General features: G+C 38.7%; 2 protein-coding genes across 4 annotated transcripts in view; both read right to left on the reverse strand.

Moving 5' to 3' along the window:
- The window catches only part of usp47 (ubiquitin specific peptidase 47), a 28,162-nt gene extending 13,996 nt beyond the window's left edge, over positions 1–14,166 (reverse strand). Inside the window, exons 1-13 of one of the 3 annotated variants that reach the window (XM_041783344.1) lie at positions 13,875–14,166; positions 10,640–10,696; positions 8,266–8,460; positions 5,556–5,672; positions 4,669–4,822; positions 4,486–4,582; positions 4,246–4,391; positions 3,162–3,241; positions 1,914–2,063; positions 1,675–1,770; positions 1,434–1,586; positions 1,072–1,230; positions 126–257 (exon numbers count right to left, since the gene is read on the reverse strand). In XM_041783344.1, the coding sequence (XP_041639278.1) occupies positions 126–257; positions 1,072–1,230; positions 1,434–1,586; positions 1,675–1,770; positions 1,914–2,063; positions 3,162–3,241; positions 4,246–4,391; positions 4,486–4,582; positions 4,669–4,822; positions 5,556–5,672; positions 8,266–8,460; positions 10,640–10,696; positions 13,875–13,919 (1,581 nt within the window). In that variant the 5' untranslated portion in view covers positions 13,920–14,166. Of the gene's footprint in view, positions 1–125; positions 258–1,071; positions 1,231–1,433; positions 1,587–1,674; positions 1,771–1,913; positions 2,064–3,161; positions 3,242–4,245; positions 4,392–4,485; positions 4,583–4,668; positions 4,823–5,555; positions 5,673–8,265; positions 8,461–10,626; positions 10,697–13,874 lie in introns of all 3 variants that reach the window. The other 2 variants (XM_041783360.1, XM_041783352.1) reach the window with 2 other exon arrangements.
- A 3,127-nt stretch (positions 14,167–17,293) lies between these two features.
- On the reverse strand, positions 17,294–18,549 carry clec3a (C-type lectin domain family 3, member A). The gene is made up of 3 exons (XM_041794577.1): positions 18,426–18,549; positions 18,277–18,372; positions 17,294–17,691 (listed from the first exon to the last, which is right to left on the reverse strand). Exons 1-3 carry the CDS (start codon positions 18,547–18,549, stop codon positions 17,294–17,296), a joined length of 618 nt encoding a protein of 205 aa, XP_041650511.1.
- Between the last annotated feature and the right edge of the window lie 1,361 nt (positions 18,550–19,910).

Below are 19,910 nucleotides of genomic sequence, written 5' to 3' on the forward strand. Positions count from 1 at the left end.
GAGCGAGTGGTAAAATGAAGTGGACTTGATTGTGTGCTTGGATTTCAAACTGATGAGTTGTACTGATACAGTCTGACATTTACATGCTGCAGGATGACAGAGGGAACTCAAGTCCTGATGCTGACCTTGCTAACGTGCTGATCGTTGAAACTGTACCACTGTCCGTCACTGAAGGACTTGATGCAGGCGTAGTAGTGGCCGCCTGCAGCACTCCCAGAATGCACCATGACGGAAAACAGTTCAAAGGTCAGCAAACTCTGAAAAAACAATGGGGAACAAATTAGTTTGTTGATAAAACAAACAACCAAGCACTACTTTGTGTTTTACATTTTAAATGATAGAATAGTTGCAATGGTAAAATAAAAGCTGGAGACATGCTGAATTTGCAAAGCCAGAGTGACATTGAAGATGAACATTAGTTGTACATATGCAAATAAAACAAGGAGGAAATATGGTGCTTTTTGTCAGTTTCCAACATGGCAAACAAAATGTTGGCTGGGTCATAATGACAAAATCTTAGCTTGCATTAAAAATGAAAGATAGAAGTCTGAAGTCACAAGAACAGGAGAGTGAAGCATTATTCTTCTACTCAGTCTGTGGCTATTGAACATTTCCAGAGATCTGCCTCTCATGTCAATGTTGGAACAGCTTCTCATTTCTAGCCAGTGTAGGCTGATGCTCACTGCGGTTAAAATGACAGACAGTTCTGGCACATGTCTCATCAGCTGTTGCTAATTAACATTCATTCAGTGAGTAACTTGATAACAGGCCAAAATAAAACTTGGCTGATTTGGTATACAGCTATGTGCTTACTCTACTGAAGACTTTTTATGTAGAACAAGTACTAAAAGTCAATAACCTATTTCACAATGTGGTTAGATCAAGATGCTTGTAAAAAACAAGCTGTGCCAAAGGCACAAGACCACAAATCATTTTATATGTATGACATTGTTTGAGGAAGACTTGGTCAGTATCAAGCTCTCTTATTTAAATATCCTGGCATATGGACCCACACACATTTAACCCACAACAGTCACTTATATCAACAAAGGTAGGCGTCAAGATGATCACCTTTGGCTTCAACACCCTCTCTGTGCTGCTGGTGCTGTCCAAACAAATACCCTCGTCCACACAGTCATCGGTGGAAAAATCATTGCTCATCTGGTCGCTGTGGCAGCTACCTTCATTCTCAGCACCACTGTCAGTGCAGCTCTCTGTTTGAGGTGACTTCTGAATGAGTGGCAAGAATAAGAAACAAAAATTAACATAGTATTTAGCCTCACTATATATGGTACAATTAGGTATTGTTTGTTGCAAAAAAATGACTTTTTTAGAAAGGAGTTGTCAGATACTACAGAGATCTAATTGATTATTTTTGTTGACAACATTTAACTATTAAAAAGATTTAGAAGAGGCTGCCATTGTGTTTTCACCTCATCCTCCACATCAATGAATGGACTCATGTCAAGCTCCTCTGGGAAAGTCATGCGGTCATTCAGTTTGATGCGATGCATAGTGGTGTAATCAAAGTCAAAGCGCTTCAGCTGGAGCGTCAGCAGGTAGGGAAAGTGCAGAAATCTCAGGCCCTGTGAAGTAAAGCAATCATCAATGAATCAGACAAGCCAATAGTAACACACATCCTCAATGAAGATGTCACATTTTTAGTTTTCTCACCTTCCGTGCATCACATTTCTTTTTGCAGCGTTCACAGAAGTACTGGTTGGGTCCATCCAGAGTTTCTGGTTGGATAAATGCTTGCAGAGCCTCCTCCTGTGGCAGAAAAGTTCCCTTTCAAAATAAGATACTGATTCTTTGAAGCCTTAACTAAATTAGCTAACTTCAGGTAGCTTTAATGTAGTCATGAATCCCAAAGGAGTGTTAAGTATTTGAAAGAAAGCCAGAGAGGAACCCACCACACTGCCATAGGCCTGGCTGGCTCCAAAAGGTCTGATCACAAGAGGGATGTCCAAGTACGTATCAATCCTCCAGCTCTCATAGCCGCACTCCAGACATCGGACATAATCTTTTAGCTTCCCCTGGTACAGCTGGTTGATCAGGTCAGCCTGAGGATGTAGAGGCATGACAGTCAGGTCTTTCGAAACACGTTTTTCTTCCAACAATGTGGGGTTTGTTTGGGAAACACATGCCAAATATTAAAAAGTAGGCATGAATTTGTCATTTACTGCTGTATAACAGGCCATAAGTAGTTTATTTTTTTAACATTGAAATTGTTTTTGTGTAGAAAGATTTTGTGTGCTACAATTACCAAAACTGGCTAGTGTTTTGTGACTTTTTTGATTTTTAAAAATATTTCTAGCCAGACAATCTAACCATTACAAATAGTTCAGACAGCAACTGATGATTTTAACTTACAGTATATCCTTATTCTTATATCATTCCTATATAATGAACTGCACGTGCAGAAACAGGAAGCATAAAAAGATTTCTGCACAAAGAAAAGGGCAGCCTAGTAACAAGGTAAAACAATCTGGTAAATTCGGTAAAAAGGTTATAGTCATGTTACTGCGCTGGTACTATAGCCAGTTTCTACACAGGATTTGTGCTAAAACAGCATGTACATGGTCTAAAGGTAGTTCAGTGATAATTAGTTAACACGTGACTACTTGAAAAAGTCATTTCCCCCCACAAAGAGTTAGTGAGAGATTGAAAAATAGTTTTATATCTACTGTATTTCAAAAACCACTGTTGGCTGAAAGTAAACCACTTTGCCTAAAAAAACATTACCAATATCCAAATTCTACTTTGGGGCTTGAAGATAAAGTCAATTTTATCTGGAGAAGAACTTAAGTAAGATGTATTTGTCCTAGATCTTTGTTTTTCATTGCTTACTTCCATGGCCATCTTCCACATTGTAAACTAAATTAAAACAAAATATATTACAGCTGCATTATTAAATGGAGCTCAATCACATGCAGTTGTAATGTGCTCCTCAGAAGCTCATGTGAACAGACCACATGCCTGATCATAAACATGCTGGATTAAGTGTTTGAGGTTAGGAACTCTCTCCTCAGATAAGAATCAGCTAACCCTGCAGATCACTGGCCCATTTCACTTTCCAACAAAAGGCCTTTTGTTTGTTTTGTACAGAGGAGACATAAGACTGATACTGAAGACAAAAACAACTTCTTCCTCTCTCCTACCTGCTCTGTCTGCTTCCACTTTTGCTCGAGGGCATCAAACATGACCCTGCACAGCTCCTGGACATCATGCTGCTGCCAAGCTAAAAACAGAGGGACAAAGGGTGATTAATGAGTGTTCAGATACAGTGGAATAGGGTTCTTGCTTTCCCAAACACACAGGCATGTCGTGAGTCTTGTCAGAGAGAGTGTAGGGCAGAGGAAATACTTAATGTTTCACCATGTGTTGGCGTATGTGTTTGGATGCATCATGATTCCTCTTGTAAATATACTTGCAGATATTCAATGTGTTTGAGTGGATGAAACAACTAGAGGGCACGTGAAAGAGCTTAGGCTGTATATGAGTACCTTATCTGTGGGATATAAACTACAAACATGGAGACAGTGAATAAAGTGATAACATAAATAATCAATAGCTACAACAGATCAGCTCAGACTGGTGACCCGTGGTCAGAACTCACCGTCTGCTCTCCCAATGTTTTTCTCTGCGCACAGAGGTCCTGGTGTTGCGGTTTAATTAGTGACTATGTTAACTGTTGACTTTCAGCCAACTTCACTCATAGATGCAGTTAATGAAAAGATAAGTGGTCCTCACAAATGCTCCTTTGTTTAGTGTTTTTGTTATTATGTCAAATTATCCTCACCTCATATGTACTTAATAAAAAACTCTACAAATACACTTGGATGAAAGTTGCCATTTTACACAGTCACTTTTTTAACTGAAACACCAATCTTATTTTCACCATTTTTACAGGTTTAACATTGACAACAGAATTGATCTGTCCCATCTAGTTTGACAGACATGTTTTGTCTCTGCACTGAAAAATTTACACATCATATACGTGGTGAATTGTGGTCTTGGTTTATCAGTTTGTCTCCAAAACTTTACGCGGCTGTTGTCTCTGCGGCTGTGTTGACTGTTAAATGATCACTGCCACCACATGTACACTGCATCTTGCATTACTGTTGTGTTCATTTTAGAGGATTTGCAAACCAACACATCAAACCAATGCTGGGGGCGCATGGTAGCCATGATGCATCCACATTTGTGTAATTACCAGCAAGTATGTCTACTTTAAATGCTCACCTTCACTGCTGTCCCAGCCAAAACTCCTCGTCACATCAGTGGTCTCAATCGCACGTTTCTTACTGGTCTGCAGAAGAACAAACAGCCTTTGCAACTGGTAGGGGATACTGGTGACAGGATCTTCCTCAGACTCCTCAAAGGCCCAGCTGAAGTTTGTTAAAAAAATTTTGAAAGTTTTTTTTAAATTTTACATTTAGTGTAAAGGTTCACAAAAAGACATGGCAAATTTTTTTCTCTTACTTGTAGAGTGCATTTCTGAACTCTGGGGTCATATAGAGCGTCTGTAGGAGACTGTTCAAATAGCACGTCATAGCTTGGTTGACCAAGCCAACGTAACCTACAGCGAGGACAAGAGATAAAAAATAATTTGTTGGTATTGTAAAAAAATAAGTGCTATAAATGCTCCAGGAGGCAAGAGCTCACCTGTCTCAGATTTGTTGAGGATGGACGAGTAGGAGTAAGAAGGACTGCTGTAGTTCTCACTGCAGCTTGCTGTGCTGTCTCTTGGTAGAGGACCTATGAATCGCTCCTGTGAACTGTCATCCAGTCCACTGCTGTCTGCTGTCCCTGATTCATCCTGCACTCATTAATATACAGGAAAGAAATGTCTTTAGACACCATTAGCAGTCTAAAGCCGCTTGTACATTGTGCGATCTTAAGCCAGTTCTATGAAAGTAGTCATGGATTGACAGCTAACACAGTTCAACTGAATTGTTTATGATGAGCAGCAACACTCAAGATTTATGCAGAAGTCACATCCATCTGTATTTCAGTTGGACATACAAAAACCCTTTTTCCATCTCACACACACACCCTCAGTATAACCAGCTAAATAATTAAAAAAGTTGCCTTCTCAGTCTGGACAGACATTTCCTGCTTGTTTCTATCTTTTGTGATTGGTGGAGGAAGTCCCTCAAACAGACATGCTTACTGTTGCCATGGTGCTATCAGATATTGTCGGACAGTTTTTCATAATCCTGACAAAAGCCCTAAAGTTAAGGAATCTGCTCTAACTATGAGAGTGTGCAGTTTTAGGACCAAGATATCATACATACTAAAAATACATCAGCCTGTTTTGGAGTAGCTGATCTGGCTGTGATCGGCTATCATCTCCCCCTGTTTATTGCACTAAAAATGATACTCAGACTAAAACTTGGCTAGACTTCAAAATCAGTTGTATGAGTCTATAATGCGGTCAGAATCAGCTTAAAATGGCACAGTGTGCATCCGGTCTTGGTGAAGTAAGCCCAGCAGCATAAACTGTTCTCTAATATTGTTCAAGAAAATATTATTTTGTTTATCTCACTTACTGAGGCAATCTGTGGCTGCTCTCCATCTTTGTCCGTTAGCTGGAGGAAATTCCTCTTACCACCAGGCTCGAAAGCAGAATCTGAGAGGGACATCTCACTGCTGTGGTCCAGTGGTGCCTTGAGGGAAACACGGAGCAACAAAAAGAAAAAGAAAATCAAATGAACAGAAAAATGAACACAACAACCTTTGAAAAAAAAAGTTGAAAAACAACAGTTACAAAACATTCAAAACACGTAGTTTAAGGCAGCCTACAAAAGGGACAAACTCACAAGAAGACTTAAGATTCCCACAGAAGTCATTTTCAGCAAGCTATCTGTTCTGACGCATGAGAAGAAAGTAGTTGGAGGCCGACATGAGAAAGACTTTCTTTCTTCAAGTCGAGCTGAGGACAGACAGGCAAAGTGCTGCAGTGGAAACATACAGGAGCTTAATCCACTGACCTACTCAGTGAGATAACAACGGACGCAGCACCTGGGCTTTGGCTTGGGTCAGCAGCAGGATTAGCCTGTACTCATTTTAGAAAAGGGGGTGGTATGTACACAAATGTAGACAAACACAAAACTAAGGTATAGTTTGCATCAAATGAGCACATTTTGAAAGCAACAACCACATAGTGAATCATTTCTGGGCAAAATGACGGCATCCTCTCAACACCATTTCTACTATGCTTTGCTTCCCTTATGCAGAGAACATTATGGTAAAATATATTATTTAATAATGGTACTTATGAAACAGAAAAGAACATTGTCACTTTAAGACCTTTTACCATACCTCCATCACTATTGGCTAACTGTAGTCACAGTACAACAACACTGCCTTTGTGTTTGGTTGGTACATTTAGTTTAAGAAGTATCACCCATTCATGCATCAGCAGACAATTGGCTGTATGCAGAAAGACAGTGTGGAGAGTCAGTGAGGCGAAATTCAACACAATCCCAAACCAGTAATGAATGATTATCTAACATTAATTTAGTTTTATTACATTCTATCAATAGAAATCAATCTGAAAAAGTGCTGTCCCTGGTGTGGTCTCTTTCTCTGTCTCAATTCTGATGCCTGAAGTTGCCTAGCCATATTATAAACAATGACCTGTGTACACAAAAGGAAGTATTGACACGGAAATCCTTCATAGCTCATCTAAATACCTATTGTATACACCAGAAGCCTTAAAAAACTGTCGGTTTCTCCCAGAGGCTATATTGTTTTTAAGATGATTGCCCATGGGTTCTGATATTGACACAGCATTTACATACATTTGCCTTCAACAGCTGTCGCTGCACGTGTCATCACACTTATTTTTTTTACTTATTTACACAGCCAGCAGACACAATGGCTCTAGTGGTCCGGTTTGGTTCTGCACAGTTTTTCATGGTTTGACACAGCAAACGCATATCTTGCTTGTGTTTCTACAGCCAGTCGTACCCTTACTCTTCAGGTGGGAGTGCAAGCCAGTAGTATGCCCAGTCTTTAGGGTTGCAGAGATACGCTTGGTACCCAAACACAATGGTGCCAAAAAAAGTACACAGTACAGATTATTTTTTGGTACCGTTCCAAACTTTACTGAGCTGAACTGGATCACATGGTAGAAATGCAACACAAGTCCATTATTCTTTAAGCTGAGGAACTGGTTGGTTCCAGAGTGTTAACTATGTTTACCAGTAAGTCTCTACCTTCATTAGTCAGTCTTTGGTTTTGTAAAAGTGGCATACATATCTTTATTAAGACTACCTTATGGTGTATAATCTTTAATAAACTACTGCCTGAACATAGCAAAGTCGACTAGTTTTGAGCCAGATGTAGGTATAATGAATGACTTTTGGTCCTATCAGGGACCAGGAAGGAGAGACTTTCATTGTGCTTCCTACAGTAATAATTCATTGACTGAAATTCCAGATTAGGGTACAGCCCTAATGTTTGTTCAAGCTTTGCAACAATAATGGCAGAGTGATAATGCTGAGGGAAAGATTTAGAAGGATGCAAAATGAAAACAATCAGCTTAAAAATTGCTTGTTAGAGCTGAAATGTACAGCAAAGTCAATTGTTAAATAACTGTGTTCATTACAACCTGCAACACCTTTCACAACACACTCGAGCCCTATTCACACATGCATACAACTCCTAAACATTTTCCCATTTTCTTGGTGGGCAGCACATGTGAACACAGTCAAATATTTCATCTCAATTTTATCTGGAATTTTTTCTGCATACACTCTTGTAAAATTCCTTCAAGACATCAAGGTGAGCCAGAGAGTGGGTGGGGTTCATGATTACATATATATATATCTGTATATGATCATATATGAACCAGTGCACATCTTTTCTTTATCCTGTCTAACAGAAAGTACTTCATCGTGCTTTTCACCAGCAAATTAAACATAATTTTGACACTAAGGCACAGTCATCATAATGTGGACTCAGGAGGTCATCCACCATCTAGAATGTCTATAAAAATTCAGGAACGAAAAAAAATTATACATCTAATATCAACATAACATATTTATAGATGCAACTTTAACCTGTAACCCTTTACCTTTGTTCAGGCTTTTAAGGCTCTAAATCAATTTAATGCATCCCTTGACAAGTATGTTAGGCCAGGCATGTTTTATGCCTGTATGTCATGCTGAAACCCTTACATGCAGTTTTTGGCTAGCCATGTACATTTGTGCTAGCAGAACAATGGAGACTATTTAAATGTATTAATTTTCTTACCATATCTGGTGTATTCCCCCAAGCGAGCTCAAAACTGCCATTCACATATCCTGCCTTGTGGGCTACATCTTCATAAAGTTTGGAGAGGGTGGTGGAGGCAGGCAGATTGAGGGTGAGCCTCTCATTGACTGTCTTTGCACTGGTGATGTCCTGGATTATACACAGCACTCGGGGCTCCTCAGCCGCATTGTGGATCTGCAAATACATAAGGGAGGGGGAGAAGTTAGAACAATGAACTGAGTGATGTGTCGGTGAAAGGCTGAGTGTTAGAATATTCATAAGGCTGAAAAACAAGTGCCTTAAACATAAACACACCAAAGACAAAACATATCCCATCATGCCTTCACACCGGCTCCATATGATCGGCTTGTTTTAAGTTCAGTTACATGGATTGTAAAGATGCTCCATGCTTTTAGTACCAATAGGAAATGTAGGAAAACTAAGACAAGTTTCTGCTTGTAATATTGTTTGTTAGTTCTTTGATCCAAGTTTCAGATTTAAATGAATTGTTGCAAAGTTCATTTAGGCAAAGCTCCTGTACAGTTGTTTGTGGCGAGATTAAATCCAACTCTAGAGAATTCAAAGCTTGATTACAAAAGGGTTTTGTCAAGTAGAAGTTTCTGATGCAAAAACAATAAAGCCTAAATTTTCTAACTGTACAAAAAATGTGGCAATTGTACCCTCAACTTTTCCACAAACATGTAAAAGGAAACAATTATCCCTTTTGATTGCTTCAAACTACTTTATCTTGCTGTTTAACAAAGAAGTAGAAGACCAGTAGGAATTTAAAACACAGAAAGTCACTTCTGTGTCGAAACACTCCCTACAGAGGTCTTTTGAGTGACCTAGTATGTGCTGAACCTGCTAATGTTGACATAACAAAACTGAAAATTAACATCAAAAACAGAGGCAGCACAAATCTTATGAACCAGACATGCAACAATGATGCCAGCCCTTCTTCCTTATCCACAGGTAGAGGTAATACAATAAATGCTGAATGACTAAAGTACAGCATGAACCACTGATAAATGGTAAGCTAGGGGAGCAATATACAGCTGTAATAATCAGCTGGTCGAGACAGACTACTAGCAACATTTATGCCCCTGTGACATTTCACCTCCATTATGAATGCCAGCGGCATAAACGGGACAAAATGATACCATCTGGTCTGACATCAGAGGTCGTAACAGAAACGTTAGAAAGGCAAAACAGGATCAGCGGAGCCAGCAAAGTAGAGCAGCATGGTGTGTATGCAATGCATGTTAGACGCAGAGCTCTGTGTGTTTACATGCCATGCTTTCTTGTACTTCCACAATGCCATAGAAATTACAACATTATCTTGTTACAGAATCAGTGAATATATACAATGGTGCAATGACAGCTGCACTTCTTTGAGGCACTGTTATGTAAATAGGCTCTGAAAAGGTATGATGTAAGCCTGAGTTGATAAATTGGAAAAAATAGAGCAGAAGGTATCATACCATTAGGTTTCATAAGCTAACGATGTATATTACAAACTGCCAGACAGTTGGGATTAAAGTCTTGCTCTGACTTTCAGATGTATGTTTATCTTTGAAATATTAAATTGTAAAATTAACAAATGTTTTCCCAAGAAAATACATTTGATGCAATTAAAAACTCTGGTTAATATTTATCAATTCCTGGAAAAATCTAACCTTGCAAAGCAGATGGATACGCCCGTTTCCACTGGCGACTCCATCTTGCAAAGCTCCCGTCTGAACTGTTTGGGTCCAGTTAGAAAGTGACAGGACCAATCAGCAACGAGGGGCAGTACTTTCGGGCGCGGCGGAGTCATAACGTAAGCAAGCAGCAACAAAGGGCCGGTGCAATTATGGTGGAAGACATAAGCATGGATGCTGCTAAAGTGCCAGTTTTATCAGAACTTGACATTTCTTTGTTAAAAGAATAACAAAGAACAGCAGTGAGTTGTTTTCTTTTCAAAAATGTCAAAATTTGTGTACTGACATGTCTACAGTCGCCATGATTCGCATTATGCAGCTCTAATGCAGTTTACTCCTTCGGTAGGGATGCAGCTTGCCGGCAGCTACATCATGTGTTTTGTTGCTCTGATTAGCTCATAAAGATGAGACAGACAGAACGTTCATCCAATCACCCTCTGAGTGTTTTTTCAAACGCTCTGCCCTTTCCCAAACACTGTATATGATGATGAAAAATATATCCCCTCATACCAATACTGACACAGAAGTACTAATATTTTTCATTGCATTTCCCTTTTATTTTCATAGCTTTATGCACATGTGCAGTAACATCAAACTGCTGCTTCATGCATCTGTTAAACACCATGCTTTATAGTGAGTGCTCTCTTCTCACTCCACACACCAGACATAGCTACCCGAGTAATCCTCTTCATTTCATCAAAAATACTCTGTCTGCAACTCCAAAACACACCCTGATGATATACAAAGACAGTGGGGGGTAAGTGAAACTTAAAACAAACAACAAACCAAGTAAGTTGTAAAACATGTCCGTGTGATTATCTTCAAAAAACACCTTTAAGCAAAATGTAGCTGAGTTAAGGGCCACCATCTAACCAGCACGGTTTGGCTGGCACATGACTACAGGAAGATCTATACAACCTATTTCTGTTTTTGGAGCCTCTGTGAGGTTTTTGATGTTGACAAAATGAGACTGATAGAACCTATAAAGAAGCTGCAGCAGGCAACACACAAGTGTATTATGAGATTAAAGGTTATTTTTACCATGGATATAATCACACGGTGATGACTTGAACCCACAGGTAGTGCAAAGCACAGGTGGTGTTTTTTAACAGCTGTAGCTGACTCTTAATGGCACAAACAAAATGGGATGTTGGCAGTGTTCATGAAAACCAGTTAATACAATGAAATGCAAAAACAAACAGACAGACAGAATAGAGAGATAAAAGTGAAAATAACAGCAATCTTCTAATTTACACAAGATAGGAGGTAGACTTGAGGATAAACAATGTTATCTAAAATACCATTTCTGTGAGTTTTAACCGGTGGCTACTCAGTCCACAAAGTTGATAGTTTAGAGTTGATTAAATAAAGATGAAAGGATGACACTGAGCAATTTATTGCCAATAACACATGTTCAGCTAAATAAATTGTTGTTGTTCTTTTTCTTTCCTTTAATTGGTATAAACAACATAAACAAGCCTTCTCAAAATGCTAATAAATTCTATAAAATATTTTCTGACAGATAAAATAACTGTCAAGGAGATTTGAGTCCAGCTGCTGGAGGATAACTCCAACTTCTTATTTGAGAGCTGAACAAGGTCAAACATAAAGGCCTATCTAAAACAGTGAAGAGGTTCACACGCATTAAAAATACAGCGAAAAAACTGCAGTGACGGCATCATGGCATCATAACTTATTTCAACAGTGAGGGCAAACATTGCACATTCTCTGTCACATTGTTATCAATCTTTAAAAAAGACTTTTGTCAAAACATTGCAGTTCAAGAATGTGCCATAAAGGACTAAAACTTTCTGACTGGCTCAAGGAATTAATGGTTAACTATTAGGGCCCTTTATGGGTAGCTTAAAATCCATGCCAATGTTTTATTTGTTATAAGACACAAAATTTAAATGTTGCCAATCTCTCACAAATAAAATTTTACCAATACAGTGCAAAGTTGGCTAAAATGCTTTCCAATGCAATTATTTAGCATAAATTGTGTTAAAGGATGTACATAAATACAGTAAAGAGACATTTTGGGTAAGATGTGTTATTAGTTTCTACACAATGGAACCATCTCAAACAAACAGCCATTCAGTGAGCACTGGTTCTACATTTTACATGGTTGCATGTGTGACTGTGTTTATGTGACTCATTTTATTAACAGAACATATCCTCTCAAGAATGTTTCATTTATTCAGACATCAGGGAATCAACAGAGAGTGTTTCTTACCTCTAGTATCTCAAAACAACACATCAGCATTACCATCCAAAAGCAGCTTAAACTCCCTGCCTCGCCCTGGTTTCACTTCAGCTACACAGTGTTAGTGAATTTGAAACCATCAGTTTTAGGAAACAGAGTAAGAGTGAATGTAAAATTTCCCTGGCTTTCATAATTTCTATAGACACCGTCTACAGAGGTAAATCATGGCATACCTCGTTAAGGTAAAGCATTTTTCTCTTAACAGCAGTGGGTTCCTTTTTCTCATTCTATACTGAACACATTAGTTCTGTTTTTTTTTATCTATTATTATTAAATCTCATACCTCAGCAAGGGATGTTTAAGCATTCATGTACCAAGAAGAATAGTTGCAAATTATACAGGATATTTTCAAAGCTACACCAACGTCTTTACCACAGACATAAGCCATCCTTCTTCCATGAATAAATGCTTAGTCGATTAATAACTTATGAAGATCAATGCCACAATATTTAGGAGAAAACCGTTTTTAATAAATAAAGTGCAGTGCTACATCAACAAATCCAAATTACCCGTCAGCCCTAAATCAACGTGTGACGTTCACTGCTCGATGTGACTGCAGGTGACGTCAATGCAGCCATGAAAACCCCAATTAAATACCGGGACTACTCCAACTAACTTGTAGCGACACTGCTGATGGGACGGCACGTCAGCGTCTGAATTATCAGCTGCTTACCGAAGTGTATTTGACAGAGGCCACGGACGATCCGTGTCTAAATGTGTTTAAAAGACGGACACTTGGTGACATTGTAGATTGAAGGAAAGTTAGCATAGCATGTTACCAGTACCGTCATCTAAAACCAACACAAATACGACAAGATAAACATGTAAAGTCTAAGTAAGTTTCCATTCTGATAGATTAGTTAGTCAAGCATGTGAGATAACTGAAGAAGATGCTAATATTGGTTAGGAAACACCTACATTTTCCTGAGCAACATTAGCCAGTCAAATACACTCACATTAGCTTTGCTGGACCACTAGCTAATATTTATGTTAAACAGTAAAGTCACAAGTTCCATTCAAAACAATATGAGACCGAAACCAGCGGAAATTAAAACAGCAATCGCACTTCCTTACAACTGTAAGGCGTTAACGTGGCTTTCACACGATCTATCGGCTCAGCTAATATAGAGCCCATGGCATTGTATTTAACAGGTTAAAAACATAGACATAATAGCTGTAGTTGTTTCCATTGCCCTGACATACATGCTAACGACATTAGCAACCCAATTCTACTACGTTAGCTAAAGACAGTTGTAAGTAAGCAAACTTAAGAAAATAAATGTAACATCTGAAAAGCTCAGAGGAGCTTAAGGGTAAGAAAACCCATATTTGGTGGCTGGACAACTTAGTGACAAATATGTTAAGGGATAAGCTTTCAACATAAAATCACTGACTCAGTGCAACTAGCCGCTAGCTGGTGTTAGCTAATGTTATAACATTGGTTAGCCAGCCATGTCATGATAGGCCGTTCAAGTCATGTTTAGCTAACTGTTAGCAGTTCAGTGTTAGCTTCTACAGGATACACTGGTCATTCGTTCAAAGTGGTGCAAAAGTTTTGTCACCACTATTGATCACAGTATGCACGGGTGACAGCTAGAGCCCAGAGGATGATTTTCCGACCTAGGCAAGGTCCACGACAGCCTCACCTCTTTGGGTACGAACTGGTTCTCCTCGCTAGGCACCATTTCCATTTGTGCGACAGTTTAGTCAAGCATCTATCCGGGAAGGGATGTCAGCGAAAAAACTTTACAGCGGTAAACACAAACATGGTTTGTGCCCTGTTTGTTGTAAGTTTGGATGCTTGGTTAACAAAATTAAACTTGCCAAAACTTGTAGGCTTATCAAAGTGAACGCAACACTCTCGGTTACACTACCAACGCACAAAGTGTCCTGCTATAAATGGAGAAAAATGGCCGGTGTTTCACTTCGCGAGACTTCACTCAGGGAGCTTTGGCGTCACATTCCATCCAGACAAGCGTGCGTGATGAGTGCGGACAGGATGACGTCGGCGCGTGTCTGCGCTTTTAAAAGGACAGAGACGACAGAAACATTAAACATCTCGTTAATAATAGTTTTATTTGTGTTTGAAGTGCTACCGGTACTATCTGAGTTAAGATGTTTTCACTGTTTTAAATATTTACATAATAAATGTAGTGCTCAAAGTGTCTCATTGTAGACAAGAACTATATTTGAAGACGCTTACCACAAGGATTTAATTTAGTCTGTTTCCATTTTTTAATTCCATTAGACAATTAATTAGGCGTTTTAAATAAAGAAAATTTCTTTTCGAAAAATCTGTATGTAGCTTATCTGTTATAAAAGAAAATTAAGATTAGAGGTTGACAGATTATTGGCCAAGCCGATTATTAGGGTAGATATTTGGCCAATTATTGGTATTGGCATTTTATTTTACCGACAATCTTTAAAATTTATAAATCAAAAAGTGTGCTGCTTTTGTTCTACTACAAGGTGTCTTCCCTTGTTGGCTTAATCTCACATGAATGCTAGGGAATCAACGCTTAAGTCGGGGTGCCACTGACTCATTGAACATATAGCATCACTTCCTGTTTTGGCTGTGTTGCTCTGTGCCACTTTTCATGTTGATAGAGCTTGAGCTAAATTGTTCATTTTAATTTATTTCATTAAGATTTCACTTGTCCCACATTAAGCACATTTTGTGTGTTATATATGCACTTCCATGTCCAAATATCTGTTGTTGGTCTCATGAAGAAGAACAAATGAATGTTATCAGCCCTGAAATTTTTTTTTTCAGTCAACCCGTAATTAAGATGGCATTATTGACTTAATATGGGCCCTGACCATCTACACTAATGATGCTGTGTCATTCAGTATGCCCCAGCTGTTGCATAAAAAATAATCCAAATGTGTCATTCTGAGCTAAAACTTTTATTCCTGAGAAAAAGAAAATACTGCTTCAGATGATCTCTCCGTCTACTCACTTGGAGGATGAAGCAGCAGCATTGGTTGACAATAATTGACTTTGGCTTGTGAGCAAGTGTACTATAGGCTAACAGTGATACTCAGCTGGTCTAGCCTCAGGACCCACCACTACCTCCTGAAATATAATGACCCAAATTTCAGAGAAATTTCAACCACTCACATTAATGCCATATAAATGCCGCAGTTTGGACTTTGAAGCAAAACCTGAAACTGAAAAAAGAGACAGGATGGAGAAAAAAAACAAGCATGTTCAAAAACGACATCATTACAGAAGCCCTGGGAGGACATGCATGCCAGTGTAGGTTATACATGATTCAATTTTCCTGTGATAATGTGCACATTTTGGTTGATTCTACAGATCTCTGGAAATAAGCCCATTATTTTGAGGAAAAACAGATTAGGGTTGATATATCTACTGTATGAACGTGCAGCATCTAAACTTGGGGCTTCTGTACACCATTTTATTTATAATACATTCATGACCCTCTGAAAACAGCTCTTTGACCCAGTTTGGGGCCCTGACCCACCAGCTGAGAACCACTTAAGGCTGCATGAAACATAGAAAACTCCTCAACTTACTTGTCTCCATATTGTTAGATTTTTTTTACACACTGCAGTTCAGCAGCTTTAATCCAATGCAAACAGTTTGAAATACAGATTGTCTCATACTACCAGGGGTCAGGGTTTGATAACAGTCTCTTTTCTGCATGTTTGCATGTTCTTTCTATGTTTGCTTAAGTTTATTTTGGGGTTTCCTCCCACATTCCAAGACAAATAAGGTGAATAGAGTCTAAGAGAAATGATTTCAATAAAAGAGCCTGTTTTTGTGTGCAAGGCTGTAGTTGAATCTCATTGAGGGAAAGAATAACATGCTAAATCCTTAAATGTGTGTGTGTTGCCAACAAAAAGTGAATGTTATTGTTAGCAGGAACTAGAGTTCATCTCCTGCTCCACACATTCACTGTGCCATGCAAACTGTCCCTTATATTATATGAATGCACTTAAAGTGATATATCTATCAATAGACCAATGTACTGACAGTATCCTGGCTGGAACATGAGGAGTATAATGATTCACTGTGTGCTAAAATGGGATCAGGCATGATCTTCATTGCTGAAAAGGGAACATCACATGTACTTTTCATTTCTTCCATACACACCTGTAAAATGCCTAGAACTCCCTCACAGAGCATTTTGGTAAGAATTCAAGACAATACTGTCAATCTGTAAATCAGTTCTTTTATAAGGCAGTAATGTATTTGTTCAACCATCTAATTAATGGATATTTTTAAGGCACATAATTTTAGTATAAAATGGTTTATGGGCATTTTCAACTTACAAAAGGTATGAAAAATAGTGTGACAGGCACCACAGTCATGCTTTAGTTGGTGTGACATCACTCTTCATTTGTCTGTCCATGCAGACTTTTTTGAACAGTGAATCTAAAACTATTTTGAATGTGAAGTTAGTGTTCCTTATCCAGTAAATATCTTTTTTTTTTTTTTGTGGAACTCCTTCATGGCTTTCCCCCCATTTTTTTCAAGGGACTTTGTTAAATGAGTTTCATGCAGAGGCTCCTAAAACATCTAATATGCAAGGGGGATGCAAAACACTCCCATACAATTGCATACATTGCTCTTTAAAATAGTGAGCAGCTGAGTAGTGAACAGGGTACTTGGCAGTACCATTAAACAAAAATCTTATCACTTATGCATAAGTAGAAAATGACGAGTACAGATGAAACAGCTAAACTTGTAATTTAGTATTTTTTCATTGCATCTCCATCCGAAATGTCCTTGTTGTTATTTTTTTTTAACATAGGGCTTATGTAGACATTGATAAAAGTGAACATGATGTCTCCAAAAATCTGTTATTAAATGTTAATCAATATGAAGCCAATTGTTGGTTTACTGATAATATTTACTGCTGTATGCCTTTAAATTAAGTATAAACACTATTTAAATACAACAGGAACTTATTGTAATAAATGTAATAATATGCAGCCAATGCATAGCCAATGATATGTTGTGTTTCTACCCTGAATAAGCACAAATCTGACAACCAGTTATTACACACCTTTAATAAAGGACTCTCTTCTGTCCTGTTTAGGGAATGACATATTCACAGATGTACTTTTTGAGGCTGCGACACACCTCATCATACCACTTTCCCTGTGCAGCCACTGACAGAGCCACACAGCTCTCCCGCTTGGTTCCTGTGGGCTGCTTCTTGGAGCGGTCCCAGTTGAAGTAGCTGACTGGCATGCTGTTGACATCAACATACTGGCCCTCTTTCACTATGTCAGCCACCCCGATCCAGAAGTCCTTGGATCCTGGCGCGCTCCTCTTTGCGTAGTCCCTCAGGTCATTGTTTTCCGTCATGTCCCGTGGTGTTGCAAGAGTCCCCCCCTGTGCAATACAGTCTTCATTTGCTTCATGGTAATGTTTGGGCTCCTCGATTGTCAGATAACACTTCCTGTGAGCTTTGATTCCACGGAGACAGACTGAAAACACAAAACACTTATTGCAAGAGTGGACTGAACTGTTCTGATAGAATAAAGAGATTAAAGAGTTATCGAGATATTTGAAATATTTTCTTTTCTCCCTCACAGATAGTTTTCAACACAGAATGAAAAGTTTAGTGTCAACAGAGTTCCTTTAAAGGAAAAAAGACAACCAGAAAAACAACAAATAAATAAAAGTGTATATTTCAAAAGGCCTTACTAAATCTCAAGGCCCTCCCTACCAACTGACTAAAAACACAATTTTAAGATCTTGAAGATACAGATTTATTTTCATATTCACTTTTCCTAATCTTCTTTTCATCCTGTAATGTTTAAATGATATAAAATGTAATGCTACCCCCTGCTGGTGACTCAGCGTACCATAAATTTTAAATTTGACTTCTGAAGTTACCTGTTTTTATAGTTTATTAATAGAAAAACACCCTTCCCATGTTATAAGGCACCCAAAGTTCTCGGCAACAGTGTAAAATTATCATTTTCACAAGAAAACAATGTCCTCATCTTCTCAGAGAAATACTCAAATCTGGATGCTGATAAATGTGATCCATCATCTTGTATCCTTACCTGTCTGCAATGCCTGCATCTCTTTCAATGAATTCACCTCCTGCCACAACTTCTCAAGCTGGGACTTCACATCCTCCTCCTCTGCAGCCGCATGCCAATGAAGAGAACACAAGAAGAGAAACATCAGCATAGCCAACATTTCATGTATGCACTCTGTGTCAGATAGTTACCTCGTGGCGACACGGCCTTCCTGGTGCGAGATGGACGACTGGAGCTTAGGTTGAGCATGGAGAAGCAGAGAACGATGAAGACATGGAGGGCCAGACGAGCCATCTCAGAGTCCGGTGGATCCTACCAGACGGTACACAGTGGGACACCTTGTACTGCTGTGAAAGGAACCCAAACCACTGCAAGCTGCTCAATATATACTGGCCCCTCTGTATGCCTCTGTGGGTCCCTCTCTCTGCATTGGCTCTGGCTCTGTTTGTTTTTGTCCTAACATCAGGAGGAGGTGAGAGAGGGGAGAAATAGTGATCTCCTTGTGTCTGGCTTTTCATAAATATTTACCTGGGACAAGTTGAACTGAGCAGCATCCCCTTTCATTTCACAAACGAACTAAAAATTCATTGACTGCCTTACTATTACACAATGTTCTTCATACTGTCTATGCTCAGTGCTCTATGCTCTGAGCAACTTCTTTACAAGGGAAATATGTATGTTACACCATTGAGAAATAGTATGCATGACATGCACTATTCACTCAAAAATATAGCATTAATCTTCGCCAACAATTTTTTGACTGGCCAATGCTAGTGCATACATTTTAGTAAAAAATGTTCCAGTTTAAACACTTGTATATCTTTTAGCCATACAAACTTCTCATTATATAATTTTTACACACTAAAGCTTCTACTTAACCAGAGGAAGTCAAGCTCCAAGCTCTGGTGCAGAGTGAGTTATTTTTAGAGAGATGTTGTCTGAAGATGGGAGGGGGTTGCTAAATAAGAAACTCCCTTTGGAATATAGGCTCAATTTAGCAGTGTGACTCTCAAAACAGGTATTCAAGTATGTGGTCTCTCATTTCATAGTATAGACATCGTATCAGTAAACATTATCTATATGTCAAGCTGAGTTTAGTAAAGAAATCCCTTGGTATTTCTTCCAATGAAAAATGTGAACTAAACAGTCAAAACGGTGTCACAGTTTTCTAGATCATCTTTCTAAATAGCAGCTGTTTCACTGCAGCTTTGAGAAACAAAATCTTGAGATGAAAATACGAGATGTTTGTGCTCACTGTAACATATTATAGGTGTAAATGGATGATATTCAGTTTGCACAGCCAGAAGCCCAATTTCTGTTTAGTTAGAATAAAAAAAAGCTGTATTAGCACATTCTTGTACAGCGTGCTGCTCCAATGTAATCTATGCTAACATTTTCCCCATCCTGAGCTGAACATTACACCCAAAACTAACACTGATCCATGAGTTCAAAATGAGACAGATAGCTGCAGGACTAACCCCGATAATCTGTTCTGATTTCACTGATAGTTACAGTGCCTCGTAAAGTATTCACCCCCTTGGATCTTTTACCCTTTTCATTGATTTTATAAATCAATCAAGGTCAATACAATTTTGCTTTTTGGCAAAAAAAGAGAGAACTCTTTAGTGTCAAAGTGAAACAGATTTCTACAAAGT

This window comes from Cheilinus undulatus, linkage group 1 (genome assembly GCF_018320785.1).
Source record: "Cheilinus undulatus linkage group 1, ASM1832078v1, whole genome shotgun sequence".
Lineage (NCBI taxonomy): Eukaryota > Metazoa > Chordata > Actinopteri > Labriformes > Labridae > Cheilinus > Cheilinus undulatus.

What these genes read in the sequence shown, in the direction of transcription:
- clec3a (XM_041794577.1), bottom strand. Translation starts at nt 18,549, where the DNA reads ATGGCTCGTCTGGCCCTCCATGTCTTCATCGTTCTCTGCTTCTCCATG. An exon ending in TAACTATCTGACACAGAGTG is followed by an intron (nt 18,373 to 18,425) that starts CATACATGAAAT and finishes GTTCTCTTCATT; the next exon opens with GGCATGCGGCTGCAGAGGAG. An exon ending in GATGCAGGCATTGCAGACAG is followed by an intron (nt 17,692 to 18,276) that starts GTAAGGATACAA and finishes TTGTGTTTTCAG; the next exon opens with TCTGTCTCCGTGGAATCAAA.